Source organism: Serinus canaria, chromosome 25, assembly GCF_022539315.1.
Source record: "Serinus canaria isolate serCan28SL12 chromosome 25, serCan2020, whole genome shotgun sequence".
Classification (NCBI taxonomy): Eukaryota; Metazoa; Chordata; class Aves; order Passeriformes; family Fringillidae; genus Serinus; species Serinus canaria.
Genome location: NC_066338.1, coordinates 4,303,680 through 4,323,955, shown reverse-complemented (window position 1 = coordinate 4,323,955; position 20,276 = coordinate 4,303,680). Strand labels below are relative to the sequence as shown.

The 20,276-nt window shown below is 51.0% G+C and overlaps 1 protein-coding gene and 1 pseudogene across 1 annotated transcript; one reads left to right on the top strand and one right to left on the bottom strand.

The window, feature by feature from the left end:
- Positions 1 to 2,658: 2,658 nt before the first annotated feature.
- LOC108963873 (olfactory receptor 14J1-like) lies at positions 2,659 to 3,177 on the bottom strand (the record flags this gene model as incomplete). The annotated part of the gene is made up of 1 exon (XM_050984273.1): positions 2,659 to 3,177. A coding segment is annotated over one exon (519 nt), but the record flags the coding sequence as incomplete, so codon positions are not given.
- A 16,456-nt stretch (positions 3,178 to 19,633) lies between these two features.
- LOC127060596 (zinc finger protein 239-like) overlaps positions 19,634 to 20,276 on the top strand; it is a 1,956-nt pseudogene continuing 1,313 nt past the window's right edge.

Sequence of the window (20,276 nt, the reverse complement as noted above, 5' to 3'; positions counted from 1 at the left end):
AGCACCAAGGAATTCCTTGTGGCACTCTGAGGCCTCATGGAGCCAAGAGGCCACTGTGACCCTGCAGGGCCTTGTGGAACCATGCAGAGCATTGTGACAGAGCAGGACCTGGTGTCATGATGGGGCCATTGTGACACTGCAGGGCCCCATGGAACCAAGGGGCCAGTGCTGCTCCTCAGGGACTCCTGGAATGAAGGAAACATGTTTGACACCGTGGTGGCCCTTGGGACCAAGAGGCCACTGTGACACTGTGGAACCAAGGAGAGCATTGCTGCACTGCCAGACCTCATGGAACCAAGGATCGATTGGGACACTGCAGGGCCTTGGGGGACCAAGGGCCATTGTGACACTATGGGGCCCAAGGATCCAAGGGACTTTGTGACATCAAGGGGTCCCATGGAACCAAAGGAACATTGTGGCACTGGTTGACCTCATGGAATCATGGAGAACACTGGGACAATCTGGGGACTCATGGAACTGCGGTAACACCAACTTGGCTGGGAGTGTTGATATGCTGGAGGGTAGGTGGGGTCTGCACAGCAACCTGGACAGGCTGGATCCAGGGCCCAAATCCAACAAGTCCATGTGCCAGGTCCTGCACTTTGGCCACAACAACCCCTGCACCCCTGCAGCTCTACAGGCTGGGGACAGAGTGGCTGGAGAGCAGCCAGGCAGAAAGGGGACCTGCAGGGACTGATGGACAGCAGGCTGGACATGAGGCAGCAGTGTGCCCAGGTGGCCAAGAAGGCCAATGGCTCCTGGCCTGGATCAGGAATGGTGTGGCCAGCAGGAGCAGGGCAGTGATTCTTCCCCTGTGCTCGGCACTGGTTGAGCAGCACCTCGAGTGCTGTGTCCAGTTCTGGGCCCCACAATTTAGGAAGGACATGGACGGGCTGGAGCGTGTCCAGAGAAGGGCAACAAGGCTGGGGAGGGGTCTGGAATACAAGTCCTGTGAGGAGCGGCTGAGACAGCTGGGGTTGTTTATCTTGGAGAAGAGGAGGCTCAGGGGAGACAAGGCAGTGTAAGGGCACTGGTTGGATTTGATGATCTCCAAGGTCTTTTCCAACATTGCTGATTCTGGGTTTCTCTGAAACCACCCTTGGAGCATTTGCAGGATGAGCCCTGGGCCTCCTCTTCAGAAGCTCCAGCAGCCCAGGTCCCTCAGCTTCTCCTGCCAGCCCCAAAGCCCATCCTGTCAGTCCTGCAGAGCCTCTGCAGCTCCTCCTCATTGCCCAGAGCAGGGAGCCCCAGAGCCAGACACAGCAGCCCAGATGTGCCCCCTGGCCTGGGGTGCCTCTGGCAAGGGAGCAGCAGAAGGCACTGCAGGAGCCTGCAGACAATTCCTGCAGCACTTGTAGGATGATCCTGCTCCCCAAGGGACATTCCCATGGTGCCAAGTCAGGAACTGCAATGGGGAGTGGGGCCAGAGAGGAAAGGGCAAATAGGAATGGGCTGTTTGCAGGGAAGGGAACAGGGTGGGAAGTGGGACGAAATCTGTATAAGTGAACTATAAAGAAAGCAAAGGTGAAGCCAAGGAAATGTTCAGGGCAGTTTGGGGGTGGCTGCCAGGCAGCCCTGGCTCTGAGCAACAGCGTCTGCAGTGGGACAGGAAACTCCCAGCTGATGGGAACAAACTTTCTGGCTGACTGCAGAGGCCAGGACAAAGCTGAGTGGTTTTCCTGCTGTCCCCCAGCCCTTGCTGGCGCCAGGGGCTGATGGCATTTGTGCTCCCTCAGGTTCATGTCCCCACACCAACAGCATGGGGGTGCTCCCCCTGCTCTGTGCAATGCAAACAGGGGCTCCTGAGCCAGTGCTGCCGTGTCTGTGCCTGCAAGGATGGGGCACCTGTGTGAGCTGGGGGAAAGGCCAGGGCTGCAGAGAGGGGATGTTGTTGGCAGCTCCATGAGGACGCTCTGGGACGCTGCCCTGGGCTGTCCAGCACACTGGGGATGGATCAGCCCCTGCTCTGCTGCTCCTTCCCATCTCCCCCAGAGCCCTTGCAGAGCACCAGCCATGCTGTTTGCCCCCAGCCTGCCCACGGCCACCCTGGGGCTGCTCACGGGGGTTTTCTGTGCTGAGCATTGGCCTGGGTGTGTTCTTGAGAGAGCCTGGGCAAGGAGCCTGGAGCCCCCAGGGCCTGGCCTGAGGTGTCAGCGCTGCCCCAGCAGTGCCCATGGCCTGTCCCTGCTGCAGCCCTGGCACTGCCACCCCCAGGACTGTGCCCGGCCCCGAGAGCACTCAGGCCCTACAGCAACACCAGGGCCACCAGGGCAGTGGGGCAGGGCCACGGGAGCAGCACTGGCAACACCAAGTGCTGCTGCTGCTGGGCACAGCTGCTGTGCCAGCACTGATCTGTCCCCAGCTCTGCACACAGACATTGCTGCTGCAGCTCCAGAGAAGGCAACAAATGGGCATCTCTGCAGAAAACTTTTCTGGGTGATCCTTTAGTTCCATTAAAGCCATGAAGAGCACAGCGCATCATTGACACAGTCTGTGGCCACAGGAAAGGTGGAGAAAAACAAAATGAGAAATGGCAGAGCCATTCTTTTGTGGATAATATTTAAAAAGTATAGGAAAGAAAAAGAACCTCAGAAATGAAACCAATAGTTATGAAAGATGACTTTTATTACAAGTGATATGCAGAATTTGGCTAGCAGTTTAATGTTTCTGAAGGGATCCAGTAATCAGTCTCCTCACTGCAGCCTTGAGCTCCTGGTTCCTCAGGCTGTAGATGAGGGGGTTCAGGGCTGGAGGCACCACTGAGTACAGAACTGACAGGGCCAGATTCAGGGATGGGGAGGACATGGAGGGGGGCTTCAGGTGAGCGAACACTGCTGTGCTGATAAACAGGGAAACCACGGCCAGGTGAGGAAGGCAGGTGGAAAAGGCTTTGTGCTGTCCCTGCTCAGAGGGGATCCTCAGCACAGCCCTGAAGATCTGCACATAGGAGAAAACAATGAACACAAAACAACCAAGTGCTAAACAGACACTAACTGCAAGAAGCTCCAATTCCCTGAGGTTGGATTTGGAGCAGGAGAGCTTGAGGATCTGAGGAATTTCACAGAAGAACTGGCCCAGGGCATTGCCATGGCACAGGGGCAGGGAAAATGTATTGGCTGTGTGCATGAGAGCATTGAGAAAGGCACTGACCCAGGCAGCTGCTGCCATGTGGGCACAAGCTCTGCAGGGGTTTGCAGATGGACACGTAGCGGTCGTAGCCATGACGGTCAGGAGGAAATACTCTGATCCTATGAAGAACAGAAAGAAAAAGAGCTGAGCAGCACATCCTGTGTAGGAGATGGTCGTGGTGTCCCAGAGGGAATTGTGCATGGCTTTGGGGACAGTGGTGCAGATGGAACCCAGGTCAGTGAGGGCCAGGTTGAGCAGGAAGAAGAACATGGGCGTGTGCAGGTGGTGGCCGCAGGCTACGGCGCTGATGATGAGGCCGTTGCCCAGGAGGGCAGCCAGGGAGATGGCCAGCAAGAGGCAGAAGTGCAGGAGCTGCAGCTGCCGCCTGTCTGCCAATGCCAGCAGGAGGAAGTGGCTGATGGAGCTGCTGTTGGACATTTGCTGGGGCTGCACATGGGGATCTGTAAAAAAAGCAATCATGGAATAGTTGGGTTTGGAGAGGACTTTAAATATCCCAGCACAGCCTGGGGGCACTTTCCCCCACTGCCTGCCCAGGGCTCTGCTGCCTGGAGCTGTCCCTGCCAGCAGCTGCTTCCCTGTGCCCAGGGCTGGTCCCTGCAGTGCTGCCAGAGCCCAGCCCAGCCCTGGGGGCTCAGCTCTGCCCTGCAGACCCCTCCCAGCCCTGGCACTGCCCAGGGGCAGCCCTGACTCTGCAGGGTCTTATGGCAGCATCAGAGCAACCCTGAGGAAGCTGGAAAAGTAACTGATGCTTCCTGTGAGGGGCCCTGTGTTGATTTCTATCTCTGCCTCATATTTTCAGATCTAAGAGAATTTTTTTTTTTTTTTCTCAGCCTGAACTGAAAGATGGATTTCTATGGCCAATTTCCCATCCAGGCAATACAGAGCAGTAGAATAAAAAAGCAGGATTTTCCCTTTTATACAGCCCCTGCTTCTCTGTGCTCCCTGTATAATCTACTTGGAAATGTTCTGCAGTAAATGTCCTGCCAGGGGCACTCCTAAACAATGCAGCATCCTCCCCACACAAGGAGAACATTTCCAAGCCTTACCAGCTGTCTTCTCCCACCCAGATCTTTTTCCCCAGTGCTGGGAGCAGCTGCCAGGGCTGGCTGAGAGTTGTCCCTGGCAGGCAGCAGAGTCCCTGCCCCAGCCCAGCGCCCTGGGCTGCAGGACCCTGCTCTGCAGGACAGCTCTGGGCACCCCTGGCTGCTCTGCACAAGAGACAATCAGAGATGTACTCACAGAGTCTGCAGGCATTGGGATGTTCCAGCTTTAGGAGATGGCTCCAGGAGCTGCAGCTGCATTGTCCTGCAGCCAGAGGATCCTGTGCCAAGGGCTGGCAGGGATTGTGCCCCAGGCACTTCTCAGCCCCTTCCCAGACCTGACTGATTGAAGCTCTCTGTGCCTCTGTGCTGTGCCCAGGGTGGCTGCAGGCAGTGCCACAGCCCTGCTGGGCTGGGAGAAAAGCTGCTCATCAAGAGAAATGTGCTTTTGAAACTCTTGGCTCTTTAGGAAGGCCCAGCCCAGTTCAGCAGCACAGACACAGCCCAAGGACTTTAATGACCCTCTGGGGCTTTGTGCTGAGGCTCTGAACATCAGTCCCTGAGAGGGAGCTGAAGAAACCTCTCCAGAACTCCAAGTCAGAATCCAACTCCAAAGTTTCTTTCACTTTTAATGGGTCCCACTGCGGGACACGACTGAGAAAGTGTCCCCAGGCCCCAGGCAGAGCAGAGAACTGGAGCCACTGATGGCAGGTGGGGACAAAGAGAAGCCAAGTCTTGGTGCCCTGGGCCACAGCAGGGTCTGTGCCACCAAGGGCTGGGAGGAGACACCTTGTCCTGAGGCACTGGGGCCTCCTGGCACAGCCCCAGCCAGGCTGGGCATTGTCAGCCCCTTGTCCTGCCCTCTGCATCCCCCCCTAGCCCACATCCCAGTGGCCTCAAGGATCTGCTGGAAGGAGTCCCTGGGGAGCCTTGCTCAGCAATGGCCCTGGGGGCTCCTCAATGCTCACAGATTTTTTTCAAAATACTTTGGGTTTGGCTTTTGCCTTGGAGTTCCTGAGAGGTTTGTGCAATCATGGCCTCCAATTATCTGCTGTAATTAGTCCCTGGAGAGGCTTTGTCAGTAACAACACTCAGTGGGGCTCATTAATGCTTCAAGGTACTTTGGTTATTTTATGGTACTTGGTGTTTCCCTTTGGATACAGACTCTGTTAGTGGTTTGTGCAATCATGGCCCCAATTATCTGCTTTAATGAGTCCCTTGAGAGCTTTGTACTGACACTCAGTGGGGCTCATTAATGCTTTGAGGTACTCAAGGTTTTTAAGGTACTTTGAATTTTCCTTTCTTCACTGAGTATCTTAGAAGTTTTTGTGCCATCCTGGCCTCCAGTTCTCTCCTCCAAGGAGTCCATGAGGAGCCTGTGTTTGGGATGGACCTCACTGAGACCCATTAACACTTAGAGACACTTTGGGTGTTTCCTCTGACCTTGACTCTTGGAAAGGTTTGTGCAATCTCCTCTCACGGCCTGGAGTTCCAGGGCTCAGCTCCAAATGCACCACAGGGCTCATTAGGATCAGGCAAGTCCTGACAAACCATGGCTCTGCCTTGATCTCCCTCTGCTCTTGTGCAGTTCATCAGGAAGATTTCCTTTTACATTTATGGAGAAATATTTCAGTGATTTTCTAGGAAACGTGTATTCCTATTTTAAAGAGTGCATTTTATTACTGTTCTCTTTAGAGAAGAGTTGATCACAGCATTCTGTGATTGATATTTATCCAGGGTCTCTCCTAATGAGGTCTGTCCAGGTCAGAGAAGTTGTACCTTAGAGCTGACCCAGAGTGGACAACCTTGCCTCACATTCCCCAACCCCATGTGAGAAACGATTTTCACTTTCAAAATTTTAAATGGTTTTTTAAGAGCTTATCAAAATACAACAGAGGACTGAATAAAGAAAAGAACACAGCACTGGGAATAAAGGTTTCAGTAAACATGTGCTCGTCTACAAAATTGATGTTCTGTCTTTTATACCTCTGGCCCCTCTCAAAGGCTTGTCAGTTGACTATTTCTTCACTGTCCAGTGGTGCAGATCACTTTATTACACCTTGATTGGAGGTCAGGTGCTGCCATAGTAACACGCCGACCTTCCCAAATGCCCCAACTTCTGAGGCCATCCTGTGATAACAAGGCAAGGGGAGGGGAAGGATAATCATACATCTACAAAACTTCTGTTAACATATATTAAATATTCTCCCCTTAATTGTGACAGTCAACCATAGGATTACTCATCTATAACAAACCCCCCTTTTTATTTCCTGTAAGTCATTTTGCTCAAACAATTAAGTCAAAACTTTTTCTCTCTCTTGAATGATTTATACCAGCATCTGTTGATGTGGGCAAGAACAGTGGGAACAGGAGAAAAAAATCTCAGGTTTTCCTTAGACACACTTATTTGGAATGGACACAAGGGCATCACAGAGGTCCAGTATGGCTTTGACTCCCATCTACCGTGCCTGTGTGGCTGCTACCCATAGTCAGTGTATCTTAGGGGTGAGTACAGAGGACAACTCGGTCCTGCCCTCCAGTCCCTGTTGTATTAAAAGACAACTGAGGAATGTCAGAGGTCTGGTCTGGCCTTTTGTCCCTACCTTACCATGTTTATGTGGTTGTTACCCAAAGCAGGGTTATGGAGCCTTCTTGATAGCAAACAAAGGAGGCCAACCTGGTCTTGCTCTCCTCCCTTTGTCTTATTTTCTTAAAGAAGCTGTCCCATTTCCTTTTACAGTCCCTTGTGTACTTCCCCTCAGCAGATGATGGTAATTCTCACCTATGAAGACAGGAAGACAGTTCTCGAGCTGGTTGATGGAAGCTCAACTCTACTTTTTGGGGCTCCTGGTGTTTTTCTGGTTGTCTCTAAGTCTCTGCTTGAGAGTCAATCTCGTTTCACACAGCCTGGATGTTATAGTCCATTCTTTGGGTTCTTCTACTGGGCCTTTGGCTCTGTTGCCATGAGTCCATCCCTACTCTGCAGTTCGCACGGCCGATTCGGTGGTGAGCAGTACCTGAAAGGGACCTTCCCACTGAGGAGTCAGAGGCTGATCTCTCCATGACTTAATCATCACCCAACCCCCAGTTTGAATATTATGGATTCTGAAATCCAGGGTGGTCGTTTGAGGAATTGCCCCTTTATGTCTCAGCCCTTCTAAGGTTTGTGCTAGAGACATAACTTTTTTCTTGGCATTGGCTTCCCCTTCCTCATAGGTGGCAACCTTCTGGGGTGAGGTCAGGAAGGGTAACCCAAACATCATTTCATAGGGTGACACCCCCAGATCTGACTGGGGTTGGGTTCTAATTCTTAATAAGGCCAAAGGGAGACATTTTATCCATGACCTTTTGGTTTCAATCTTCAGCTTAACGAGAGCTCTTTTAAGAGATTGAATCATCCTTACAACATGACTGGAACTCTGTGGATGCCATGGAGTGTTTACTCCCAGGGCCTGAACAACTTTCTGCAATATCTTAGATGTGAATGAGTTCCCCGGTCTGAATCAATCCTGTTTGCTATCCCATATGAGGGAATGATTGATTCTAGAAGTGTTTTACTCACAACACTGGCATTGGCTTTCTACCCAAGGAGTCACATGATCTACTATCACTAGCAAAAACTTCCACCATTGTACCTGGAGAAGCTTGGTAAAGTTGATTTGGATGTTTTGAAAGGGCCTTAAGGCTAGTTCTCACCCTTCTCTGAATGTTTTCCTCATTATTTTCTTACTCACCTGTTGTCGTATCACACGTCAATTACTTGCTTAGCTATTCTGAGAATTGCTTTGCAGCCCAAATCCCTTAGAAACTGATCACTTAGCACTTGAGTATCCCAATGTGTTGTTCTATGTATGCCTCCGAGCATTTTCTTATCCAACACTTGCCTCCCATCTGCTAATCTCCATCTCCCATTGTTATCTTTCTTGGCTCCTATTTTAAGGAGTTCTTCCTCTTCTGTCCCACTGAAAACAGGGACTTCTTGCATTTCTCTCATGAGGCTTAATGCTATCATTAATTTTTCTGCCTTTGATTCAGTTGCATTCTTAGCATCTAAATTTCCTAAATTGTCCCTTTGTGCTTCTTGAGCCACCCCTTTTTGATGCCCTTTAACATACACCACTGCTATTTCTGGCAGTTGTAACATTTTTAATACCTATTAAAAAGTTTTTTGTGAATGAGTCCCTTTCCCTTTGAATTTAATAGCCCCCTCCCTTCCCAAATTTTTCCAAAGGTATGCACTACTCCAAACGTGTATTTTCAGTCTGTATATATTGTTCCCTTTTTCTGTGCTAATATTTCCAGCACTCACTTTAGGCCATATAGCTCACATGCTTGGGCTGACCAGTTGGAAGGTAACTTTCTCTTTTCTGTGGCTACCAACCCTTCATCCACTGTAGCGTCCCCGATACCCTGTGCCCCTTTATTACTTGTGAAGATCCATTGATGCACAATTGTTTTCCTCCTTGGAGTGGTCGATCTGTTAGATCCTCTCTTACTTTAGTTTGATAGATTATAACCTCTAGGCAATTATGTATTTGTGCCTCACATGGTTCTCCATATAAAAACTGGGAGGATTGAGTTGGTTACTCACGATTAGCTCTAAACCATTGTCTATTAAAATGTCTTCATAGTTTTGCACTTGGGAATCACTGAGCAATTTCTCAGCCTTTTGGCTCAGGATACTCCTTACTGAGTGAGGGGTGTATACTTTCAATTTTCGCCCAAGGTTAATTTTTTGCTTTCCTCTACAAGTACGGCAGTTGCTGCCACTGCCTGAATGCAGGTTGGCCACCCCTGGCTGACAGGGTCTAGGAATTTTGGTAAATAGGCCACTGGTTTCCTGGATCCTCCTCAGTCTTGGGCTAGTACTCCATGTGCTACCCCTCTTTCTACATCTACAAGGAGATAAAAAGCTTTGTCTAAGGCAGTGCTGGTGCACTGACTAATCTTTGCTTTAAAACTTCAAACTTTTGTTCATCACCTTTTTCCAATGTAATCTCTTCTTCAACTAACTTTTCATACAGGAACTTGATGTCCTGCATGTATCCTTCAATCCATAGGCTACAATATCCCCACAAGCCTAAAAATCTTCTGACTTCCCTCTTAGTTTTTGGCTGTGGGAGTGAGACTATCCCCGTAATTCTCTCAGGATTCAGGTTCAGCCACCAGCTCCCTTGACAAATCACATGTCCTAGATATTTTACTTCCCATTCTACAAATTGGAGTTTCTTTTTTGATACCCAAAGTCCTTGGTCCCGCAGAAAATTTAGCAACACTGTGATGGATTCCCAAACTTCTTCCTGTCCTGAGAGAAGCAAATTATTTACATATTGGATGAGCTTTATCTCAGATTTCATGGAGAAGAGTTGTATTACTTCTCCTACGGCTTGACCAAAGAAATTTGGGGATTCGGAAAACCCTTGGGGTAACCCAGTCCACCAAAGCTGTTGCTTCCTCCCAGAATCGGGGTCTTCCCATTCAAAGGTAAATATATCCCACTTTCCTTTGCCAGCAGGCACACCCAAAAAGCATCTTTTAGGTCTATCACACTGAACCACTGGGATGTTTCTCAGTAGCATATAGGGATTAGGCACAATTGGGTATGGATTCACTGTTCTTTGTTCACTTCTCTCAAATCTTGGACAAGCCTGTAAGTCCCTGACTTCTTTACTGGCAATAATGGGTGTATTATGGGGGACACACATGGTTCTAAGGTCCTGTCCTCAAGCAGGTCCTGGATCACCGGCCGTAGTCCTCATCTCCCTTCCAGAGAGAGTGGATACTGCCGTACCCAAACTGGATGGTTTTCATTAACTATTTTTATTGCTAAAGGTTTGGTGTTTAATTTACCCCAGTTTTTTAGTTTTGCCCACATCATCTCATGAATTTTCTCCTAATTTTCTTCCCTTTATTGGAGAAGCCTAACCACCATTTTCCCTTCCTCTGGGAGCACTCCAATGTCAAACTGCACCTGTAAATCCCATCCTAATAAATTTCACCTTGCATCTGGAACAAACAGAATATCCCCAGTTCCTATTTTATTTGTTCCTTCAAACTTTATTGGCGTTATAACTGAGGCTTTGAACCTTTCCCCTTGCCTTGGTTTGAAAAGACAGGTGTCTGCTAATGAAGGCAGGAGCCACCCCTGAAATGGAAAATGTAAACCCCCTCCCTCTGAATTGTTATAATTTTGAAATTAAGGGGGCTCTCAGGCACAGATATGGGAGCAGGAATAACAGTTCTTTATTAGGGAAGAAAATAAAAATAAAAGAAACAATGCAGTAATACAAAACAACACTGACAGAGTCAGAAAACCACCTGACACTCTGTGAGTCAGGGTGTTGGCAGCAGTGCAATTAAAAGGGTGGCTGCATGTGGGAATCCACAGAATTAGAAGGTTTTGGGAAAGCTGCAAAAGGCAGACCTCAGAGACAGCAGAACTGTGATTAGAGCTAAGCAATAGCCATGAGATAGGTCAGTAGAAAAATTATTTATAAAGTAGAAAAGCAAGGACGAGTAGAACAATGGTCCATGTATTAATGCTTGTCTAGGATAACTCCCTAAGCTGCAGAAAAGTTTATCTAGCAAGATATTAGGAAGTTTGAAGCTTAATAATGGAGCTCTTTGCATTGTGTTTTAAGGCTTACAAGCAGGCATTGTATTCTAAATAAGCAAGCATTGTTTTAACTAAAGGTACGTGTGCTTATAGTGGTTGGATGGAACCACTGTCAATGTGCTTCTGCTTTGTGTGACTGGTCAAAAAAGTTATAAAGTAAGTTGTAACATTAAGTTCTTGGTCTGCTTCTTGGGATGTGAGCTGCTGGCATCTTCCCATTGTCATAGCCATGTAATGAGACTGATGCTGAAAAATAAAACAGCTCAAGGCACGTTCCACAGCAGTCCCGTCCTGTTCGTGGTTTGTACATCGCCCCCGGCCGGCGGCAGGAGGCACTTGTCAAGTTGCGTTTTGAAGAAATGGAACAAGCAAGGCAACAGATGGAAATATGGTTCTGAACCAGGAGATCGATCCTGCTGAATCCAATTTCATTCCTAAGGTCTCTTCAGCTGAAGGCAGCTGTTGTATCTTTGCTTCTTTGCAACTGTTGACTGTTGTCTGCATGTGCTGAGCTCAGTCTCATTTGAGGTTTTGATATCTGGGTTTGTCCTTTTTGTGCCTCTCCTGCCTCCCTGCTGGAGTCACTGCTGGAGCTGGCAGTGGTCCCTTGGATGGGCCCAGAGAAGCTCTGGGCTGCACCTGCAGTTGTTTTTTCTCCCCATCTGTGTTGCAGGGACTCTTGGTGAGCAGGCCTGGGGAGAAGTCTCCTCCCCACAGAGCTGGCCAGCCCAGCCAGGTGTGCACTGCAGAGCAGGTTATGGCTGCTCTGTGGGCTCTGCAGGACCTCCCCACCATGAGTGGGTGGGGATGTCCTGCAGACATCATGTCTTTCCAGGATGGAAAGCAAATCTCAGAGCTAAAGTGGGCTAAACCTTTGCAGGCAGCAATCCCAGTGAGTAGTATGGCTGTGATGTCCCCGTTTGTTGGGTGAGGTGGGAGCTGGTTCTTAATTGCTTATCTCAAAGCAAGGCTTGGGTGTGCCCCCAGCTGAGTGGGCTCTGAGCTGCCACGTGCTCAGTCTGTTTGGCCCAAACCAAGAGATGCCTTAGGGATGCTGCAGAGAGGAGCTGCATTTAGGATGCTTTGCACCATGTTCTAGTTCCTGATTCCATCCTCACTTTCTTTTGCTGTAGCTTCTTCTCAATGATGACTCACTGTTTATATCTCTTGAAAACAGTTGGAGTGCTGGCAGGCTTCCCAGGGAATTTGACAGCTGGAATTCTCAGAGTAAATGCTGGGTCTGGGTGCACAGCCATCACTGAGAGATAAGTGGTGCTGGTTTGGGGCAGGTGAGGGAGCTCCTCCCCATCCCAAAGAGAGAAGCTTGCAGTGTTGAGCAGGGCTAGGAGTGGGCATTTTCAAGGCTGCAGTCTGGAATCTGTGTCAAAGGGAACTAAGTGACGATTAATTCCTCACGCAGCTTCTCGGTGAGCTGTAGTTCAGATAATAAAGAGCTGAACTCCAATCCCACTTTGATCCTGCCAGGATATTCACCCCAGGATCATGCCATCATGGGTGCCTGACTGGATATTTGTGTCCTTTGCCAGGCTTTCCCTACACCCAGCGCTGTCGCCTCACCAACAGCTCCGCGGTGCCGCTGACGTTCCAGCTCCGCATGTTGTACGATGGCACGCAGCCGGCTGTTGGCAGCGTGGATGAGATCCGCAGGCACAGTGACCCAGCCTGGAGGAAGGGAATCCATTTCTATGTGGAGCCCAGGGTGTTCACCGTGAATCCCAGCTGAGGGACCATCCTCCCCCAGGGACACCAGGACATCGAGGTACAGACAGAGTCCAGCTACAGACTCTGCAGCACCAGGGCTGAAGCTGCACTGGAGTGTGGGAGGGCTTTAGCTCTGGTGCCAGCTTTGAGCATGGTGGGAGGGAGAGATCTGCACTGCTGGGAGGCCTCTGCTAGCTGGCTCACTTGGGATGTTCCTCCAGGAGCACTGTTTGGTTTCCAAAATCATCTGCTGAGGTCACATACCTTATGGTCAAGGCCTGAAGCCATTCTTGTGTTTTTGAGAGCGATTGATTTGATTGCAAGTGGGCAGAGCAAGGATGATGGCAGAAGTTGGCTGTTAGAGAGATGTCATTGTATAAGGCAGTTAGCTTTTCCTCTTGGTCTCATTTCCCCTCTCCTGGGGAGCAGAATGATTTGTGTTCACTGCAGGAATCTCTAGAGGGGACAGAAAACTTTGCAGCCATGTGTAGTGGTTCAAATTTATTTTATTGATTCCTTCTTAAGTGGTTTGTTCTGTTGTACCCCCATGTTCTCCCCGAGTTGGTTTACCCCTGGGTTTCACCCTCCCTCAAAGCTGTCCCTCATGCCATTCCTTGCCCCTTGTTCCAGCTCTTTCCCTGCCTTTCAAGGCAACCCACCCCCTTTTGTTCCCCAGCCTTCTTTGCCAATTTGACCTTGAGCCAATCCCTGTCTGCAACACCCCTTTGGAATTCCCCTATTCCTGGAGGCCCCATTGGTCCTTGTCATCCTCTCCACCCTCCTACCCCAAGTGGCCCCAGATGTACACTTGATGTAATCCCCTCACTGCTCCCCGGAGGATTCCCTATTGGTTTGCTGTTTGTATCCCCCCCGATTTGTGTCTGTACAAAAGCCCTTGCACAGGAGTGCCAAGGGCTCTTTTGCTTCTGATCCCTTTGCTTGGAATAAACCCTTCCTTGTGGAACTTCAAGACAGTGAGCCTCCTCCTTTCTTCTCTGCCTGCTCCCTGTTGTGACATGTCTCTTGCACCATAGAGCAAGTGGCTCTGAGGGTTCTGCCTCTGGTAAGTGCCCACCCTGAGGCAGTTCCCCACTCCTGGCACAGGGCTGGAGTTCTGAGAGCCAGCCCGGGCTCCGGGTCCCACGGCAGCCATGAAGTGCCCAGCACCTGCTGGGCCACACTTTGCCCTCAGCTTCCTGCTGTAAAGCTGAACTCATTGTGTTCAAGTCAGATTCCCTCTGCATGGATGTCATTGTAGTCAGATGAGAAATTGGCCCCTTAATTTGAAATCAATGTTGCAAAGAGCTTTAGTCTAATGTTTGAATGTAGCTGACCTATGCCCTGATAGCAAGGTGTGTTTAACAAATCTGGTATTGCCAGAAGGCTTTTGTTCCTCTGAGACTGTGCTCCACACATGGAGCTGCAGAAGAATGAAGGCCAAATCCTCCTCAAGAACTGGAGGATATCACAGGTGGGTAATGAGGTTTTGTAAGGAAGAATTTCCTGTTCTTCTCTTCCACCAGGTGACCCTGTGTTCCAACACGGTGATGGAGTTCCGCCGGAGGATGCTGGTGGACGTGGAGGGCGTTGGCAAGGGAGTGGCAACACTGATCATCACAGCCAGGTACCAGCCCTTGCCTGGCCTCCCCCAGGCACTGCCTTGCACAGGCTTTGCTGGCTGCAGCTGCCAAGGAGAAGTGCTGCTTAATGGCCTCATGTTGTGCCAGCTGGAGATGAGAACAGCAGGGCTTGGGCAGCAGCCTGTGGTGAAAAGCAGCCTTGCTCACAGCCCAGCACAGTCCTGGGCCCTCTTCTAAAGGGACCAGGAATGATATAATTTCTTGGCCTGGGTTTTGGTGCTTGAGGTGGAACAAATTTCCCGAGGGCCTCCTCTCCTTCTTGCTGCAAGAGGTGGAGTTGTGCTGGTTGTGATCAGCATGCATTGGTTTGGGCCACAGCAAGCAGCCTGCTGAGAGTCAGGCTCTGCTTCTGTTCATGAGGGCACCTGGCAGGGGGGAAGTGGCTCCCAGCAAGAGTGGTGAGGGCAAGGTCTTAGGAGGGGAAAGCAGCCCTGGATGTGGCAGGTCAGCTCCAGTTTTTCTCCTTCCCTCGGCTTCCCATTTGGAGCTGTAATGTTCTCAGAGTTGAGACCAAAAGTCGTTGTTGCTGCGGCAGAATTCCATCCTGCTGTGCTGCTGTGGGTGCCAGTTGAATGCCCAGAGGGATGCAGCTCCCTGGTGCTGTTCCCTGTCCCAGGCAGAGCCATCCAGTCAGTGCCTGGGCTGCCATTCTGTAAAGCAGGTGGAGCTGGGGCCAGTCAGTACCTGGAGCTGTGCAGGGAAGGAGGGAGGGAGCTGCAGGGCCTGAGAGGGGGTGATCAGCCACTCTGGAGGGCAGCTGGTGTCTGGTGCCCTCCAGGGCTGGGGCAAAGAGCTGAGTTCTCAGGCAGGGCAACAGCACCATGGGAGAGAAGGGAGTCATTTTTCCTGAGACACTGGAGCTGTGTGTTCCTTGAACCTTAGTGAACCCTGATCCTTTTTGGGAAGGCTCCCCCAGAGCTCGTGGATCACTGGGACTGTGACAGGAGTCCTTGCAAGCCTTCTTGGGCAAAGGAGGGGCTGAGGCAGCTGTGGCACCAAGTGCTCTGCCTGGGGCACTTGGCAGCCTCTGGGTGCTGCCTCTCAGGGTTTGCCCCTCCTTGACAAGAGCTGTTTGAGTGGGAAGAGGCAGAAGGCAATTTATCCCTGTGGGGCTGTTAAATGTCCATTTGACAGTGACCAATGTGTTCTGCTCCATTGCACCATCTTTGGGGGTAAACGTTCTCCATTCTCTCAGTATCTCTGATTCCCCTGGGGTCATCTCTTTGCCCAGATGTCTCGTTCCTGAGCTCCAAGTGTCCCCCTATGTGCTCCAGTACGATGAGTGCCACCTGAAGGTGCCGTACGAGAGGAAGCTCGTCATCAGGAATCCCAGCCACCTTCCTGGCTGCTACAGGCTTATTCCCCAGGTTTGGCATCACATCCACCTCCTCCTGTCAAATATTATTGAGGAGATTCTTAGGGGAAAAAAGAGTTTGGATAAGACTTTGCTGCTTTCTCTTCAGTCTTAAAGATCTGCTGAGAACAGGATCCTACCTGAATGTAAACTTGAGGAGGCAGTGTAAGCTGCTGAGGGAACAGCTGATGTTATTGTCTTCAGGGTGTTTTCTTGTGGGAGATCTTAGAGGGTTGTGAAAAGCTGCTGCATCCAGAGACAGTGATGCCTGTGCTGGCAGCCTCCTTGCAGGATCCCGTGGGAGTGCTAAGCCTCCAATTCTTGCATCTTGTTTGTGCCTTTTACCTTTGTCCTGGGGAGTTTTAAACGTGTGTGTAAGTTGCTGTTGCGGTGGATGTTAAGGTGTCTAAAGTTTCTTCAGAGGTGCCTCTGAAGCTGCATTTCATTCTGTCCCTTCCAGAAACGCAAGGAGGACTCTGCTGTGTTCTACTCCAGCCCCCAGCCCTGTGGGATTGTGCAGCCCCAGAGCACAGCAGAGATCCCAGTTGTGGTGGAGGTGCAGGCGCTGGGTGAGCATCACACCAACATTCTCATCGGCGTGTTCGGGGATGAGAGAAACCCCCTGGTGAGGGCAAGGGGAGCTGTGTGCCTGTGGGCAACTGCTCCTGGCAGGGGCACAGGGACAGGGATTCTTCTGGGGAAAACAGGCACAGGCTGCTGTGCAGAAGGACAGGAGGGATGGGTGGCACAAACAGCTCGTGCCTTAGAGGTGGGAATCTCAGTGTCTGACACAGAATGGAGTTCGGCTAAGCTGGGATCCAGGGTCATTTTAGTTCATTGTTCTTTAAATGCTGTTCCCTTTGGAAACATCTGGTTTAAATGTCATCTCTCTGAGCACAAAAGAGGAGGTCAGAAGACTTTCGGGTACCTTGAGCTTTCTGTAAAAGAAAGGAAAGCTGGCATTTGAAGAGTGGATGCAAAGATTGAAACTTCTCTTAAGACATATGGAAATGGTGATGCCAAATTCCCTGGATGGCACCAAACATCTGAACCTGGGCCATTGTGGCACTGCCTATAAATCAGTGAACAGGAAGGACAGGTGATTCAGGCTGTGCCAGGGAGCCTGAAGTTTGACAAAACAGTTGCTTTCAACTCTCAGGCTGCTTCCCTTAAAGAGGAAGGGTTTCTCCCTACCAGAAGAACCAGTTGTTAACTGTCAGCCTGGTCTTAACTAGAGATTTCTTGCAAAGGTAAAAGCTTTGGGCCAATAATTTGTAGTTTGAAAGGTTCTCTTACCTTAATCCTTTTCAATTTGGAGGTGAACATGTACTTTTCTTTTTCCCCAAAAGCCCAGCATTTCAGCTGGAGAGTGCTAGGTGTCCCTAAAAAAATAACTTGAGCAGGGTTGAGCTGTTGAAGGTTTTTTAGGTTTCCCTGTTGTAGTTTGGTTTGGGTTTTTAAAAATCTTTCTTGCTTGCTTTCTGGCACAGAGAGCACAATTACGGAGCTCAGGACGACTGGCAGAAACCTCCCCAAACCCAAGGGTGACAGAGCTTGGCAGGATCCCAGCACCACAGCCTGTGTATGTATGGATGGATGGATGGGAATGCGACCTGAGTCGCTTGGAGTGTTCAGAAATGTCACCCAAGCCCCCAGCAGTGTCAGGGGAACATTCCCAATAAATCCCTGGTGGAGCTGCAGAGTTTCTGGCCTTGGGCACTGGGGGGGCTGTGCTGGCTGGGCACTGGCTGGGTCTGCCCCTGGGTGCCTCAGATCTCCCCTTTTTGATTGCCTTCTCTGTCTTTGCCTCTCCCACTGTGCTTTTGGCATCCCCACAAGGTGTTCATGCCTGTCCTCTGAAGTTGCTCAGTGCAAGCAGTTGCAGCTGCTGCAGCAGCTCAGTGTCATCCCTGGGCTGCCTTTAGAGCAGAGCTGCTCCAGCCTGGATTGGGAAGGGCTGGATCAAACCATTTCTCAGTTCAAGCTGCCAGCACCCAGCCAGGGGCTGCATCCTGAGCAGGAGCTGCTGGTGCAGGTGTCCCTCCCTCCCACTGCAGGTCCCTGTTCATAGTTCTCTTTATTTCCAGAGATGAGCTTCATCCACCTAAATTCAAGCCCCAACCACCGCAAGAGAACAGAACCAGCTTGGACTCCTTGGCATCTCGCTGGCGTCACTTTAAGATCAGAAATGAGGAGGCTACCAGAGCCCTGAAAGAAGTGGAGGATTTTAGCCACTCTTCAGGAGCAGAGGTAGATTTTCTTGTTCCCCCCAGTGCTTGTGTTGCCTCCCCAGCCTGCTAGCACCAAGTCATGCTCATGCTGACCTCCCTTTTTGCTGCCCTGCTGTCCTGTGCCCTGGCAGGGGGCTGGGCAGCAGGGCCAGTGGCTGGGCATGGGGTGAGTGGGAGGGAGAAATGTTACCTCGTTCACAGGGGTTCCAGGATGAGGGAAGAGGCAAGAAAGTTGACTCCATGTATCAGAAGGCTTGATTTATTATTATATGATAGATAATATATATGAAAACTATACTAAAAGAATAGAGAGAAGGATTTCACTACAAGGCTAAGCTAAGAATAGAAAAGGAATGTAAAAACAAAAGTCTTCTCAGACCGAGACCGGCCGGACAGGTATTCTGTGATAGGCTCTTAATTGGAAACAGCTTGACGGGGCCAATCAGAGATTTGCCCTGTTGCATTCCACAGCAGCAGATAAGAATTGTTTACAGTTTGTTCCTGAGGCCTCTCAGCTTCCCAGGAGGGGAAAAATCCTGAGGAAAGGATTTTTCATAAAACATGTTTGTGACATCTCACTCTTTTTATTTTAAATCAATCAAATGCTGGTGTGGAACCATCAGGGAAATTCTTCACCTGCAAAACACCAAATTCCCATCACATCACCAAAACAATCTTAACATAGAAGAAAATGCAAAAACAGTCCAAGGGAAGTTCATTGCTTCAAGTCCAAACAGCTGAGTTTCAGGAAAAAGTCCAAACTGAAGATGTTCCTCTTTGACATTGCTGAAAGTTCCTTTTTGTTCTGAAACAGGCTTGCAAAAGTTTTGAGCTGCTAGCTCTTTCATATCTTTTTTTTTTTTTTTTTTTTTTTTTTTTTTTGAAAGAGCAGCAGCAGAGAGGAGCCACTGAGACCCCAAACAGGCTGGTCCACCAGCCACTGTTTGCTGGGGGGCCTGGCCCTCGTGGAAGGAACAGGGACCCCAGACCCGGCTCACAGAACGGTGGTCCAGGTCCCGACGGGGGAAACAAAGCCCCCAAACCCAACAGGCGCTGGCCGGGAGGCCCAGGCCCAGGGAACCGAGCCAAACGGCCCAGACCCAGCCCACGGAGCAGGCTCTGTGTTCTCTCAACCCAGCACACAGCTGCCGACATCCGGGCAGCCTGAGTGACTGAACGCTTCATCCCCGCTGAACCGGCGCAGACCAGCAGCTGGGGAAGAAAAGCTTTCCAAGGGATCAACACCCCATATCTGGGGGTGCTTTGTCCCCACAGCAGATGAGCGATGCTCACATTCCACTGTGTCTCCTGCCTCTGCAACGCAAATGCAAAAGATGTTCCCTCTTTCTGCCCCTTGGCACCACCCCCTGCGGGCTGGGGACCGGAGGCAGAAGGCTCAGGAGCCCCCTCCCCCACGCCGCAAGGGTGCGCAGGGGGAGTCAGGCATTCCATCCCCCAGCGGGAAGCCCCGAACCAGACCCGGGTCAGCCCGCGAAAAACACTGAGTTTGCAGGCAAGCAGGCGGCCGGAGCCCGCAATCAGCTGTCGAGCCGCACCCCCCCCACGGAGGGGCAAACCAGAATCCCCTTCCCCTGTCCCAGCTCCCCCCGCAGGGGCAGCCTCAGGACAGCCCGAAAAGCTTGGGGAGGAATCCAGGCTGATTGCAGGCGCTGCGGTGGCTGCCGCGGTCGGCTCCGATGATGGTTCCGCTTGGTGACTCTCAACCTCAGCCCCCTCCACCGGTGCGCCAGCCGAAGGAGAGGTTGCTGCGGTCGGAGCCCTCACGGGCTCTGCTGGAGGGTCGGACGCGGGAGGGACTTGCGTGGACGGCGTGGGATCAACCCCCGCCGGCACTGCTGTGAATGCAATTGCCGGCTGCGATGCAGAAGGAGAATGGACAGGGGCTGCAGGTCCTGACTCCGGGGCGGGCTGCCGTCGATCATCGCTGTTGTCGAGTGTGTCGCCTAGCAACTCGGGAGAAGCCGCGGGAGGCGGTGCTTTTGCCTCGGAAACGCCGACAAACTCTGCTGGAGGCGATGGGTCCACTCCAGGCTGAGGCGGGCCCGCGGGAGGGGTTGCAGGGACCGGTACCTCCTCCGGGGCGGGCAGCGGCTCAGGCAGCGGAGCCAACTCACCTCCGCCCTGAGGGCAGCGAGGGGGGGCAAGCGGTTCCGTCAGCGCGTGCTCCAAACGCACAGAAAAAAACTTTTCTTCTGCCGTGGGCAAAGCTTCGCCCCCCCCACCCCGATTCGGGGGGGCTGGAGACTTCCAGGCAGTGGATTCGGACAGGCTTGCCTTTTTCCAGCTCCAGCGAGAAGGGAGACAAGCCCCGTGCATTCGCAATCCACTGATATGCTAATGCCTTCTGTTTCAAAACCAGGAGGAGAGTTCTGAAAGACGGATAAATCTGAGGAAATCCAAGTCCCCGGTAAAAAGAATCTCGGGCAAAATAACAAATTAAAAAATAATAAAAATGCGTTCATAATAATTCCATGCTTCCCAAACATATGACTCAACGGCATC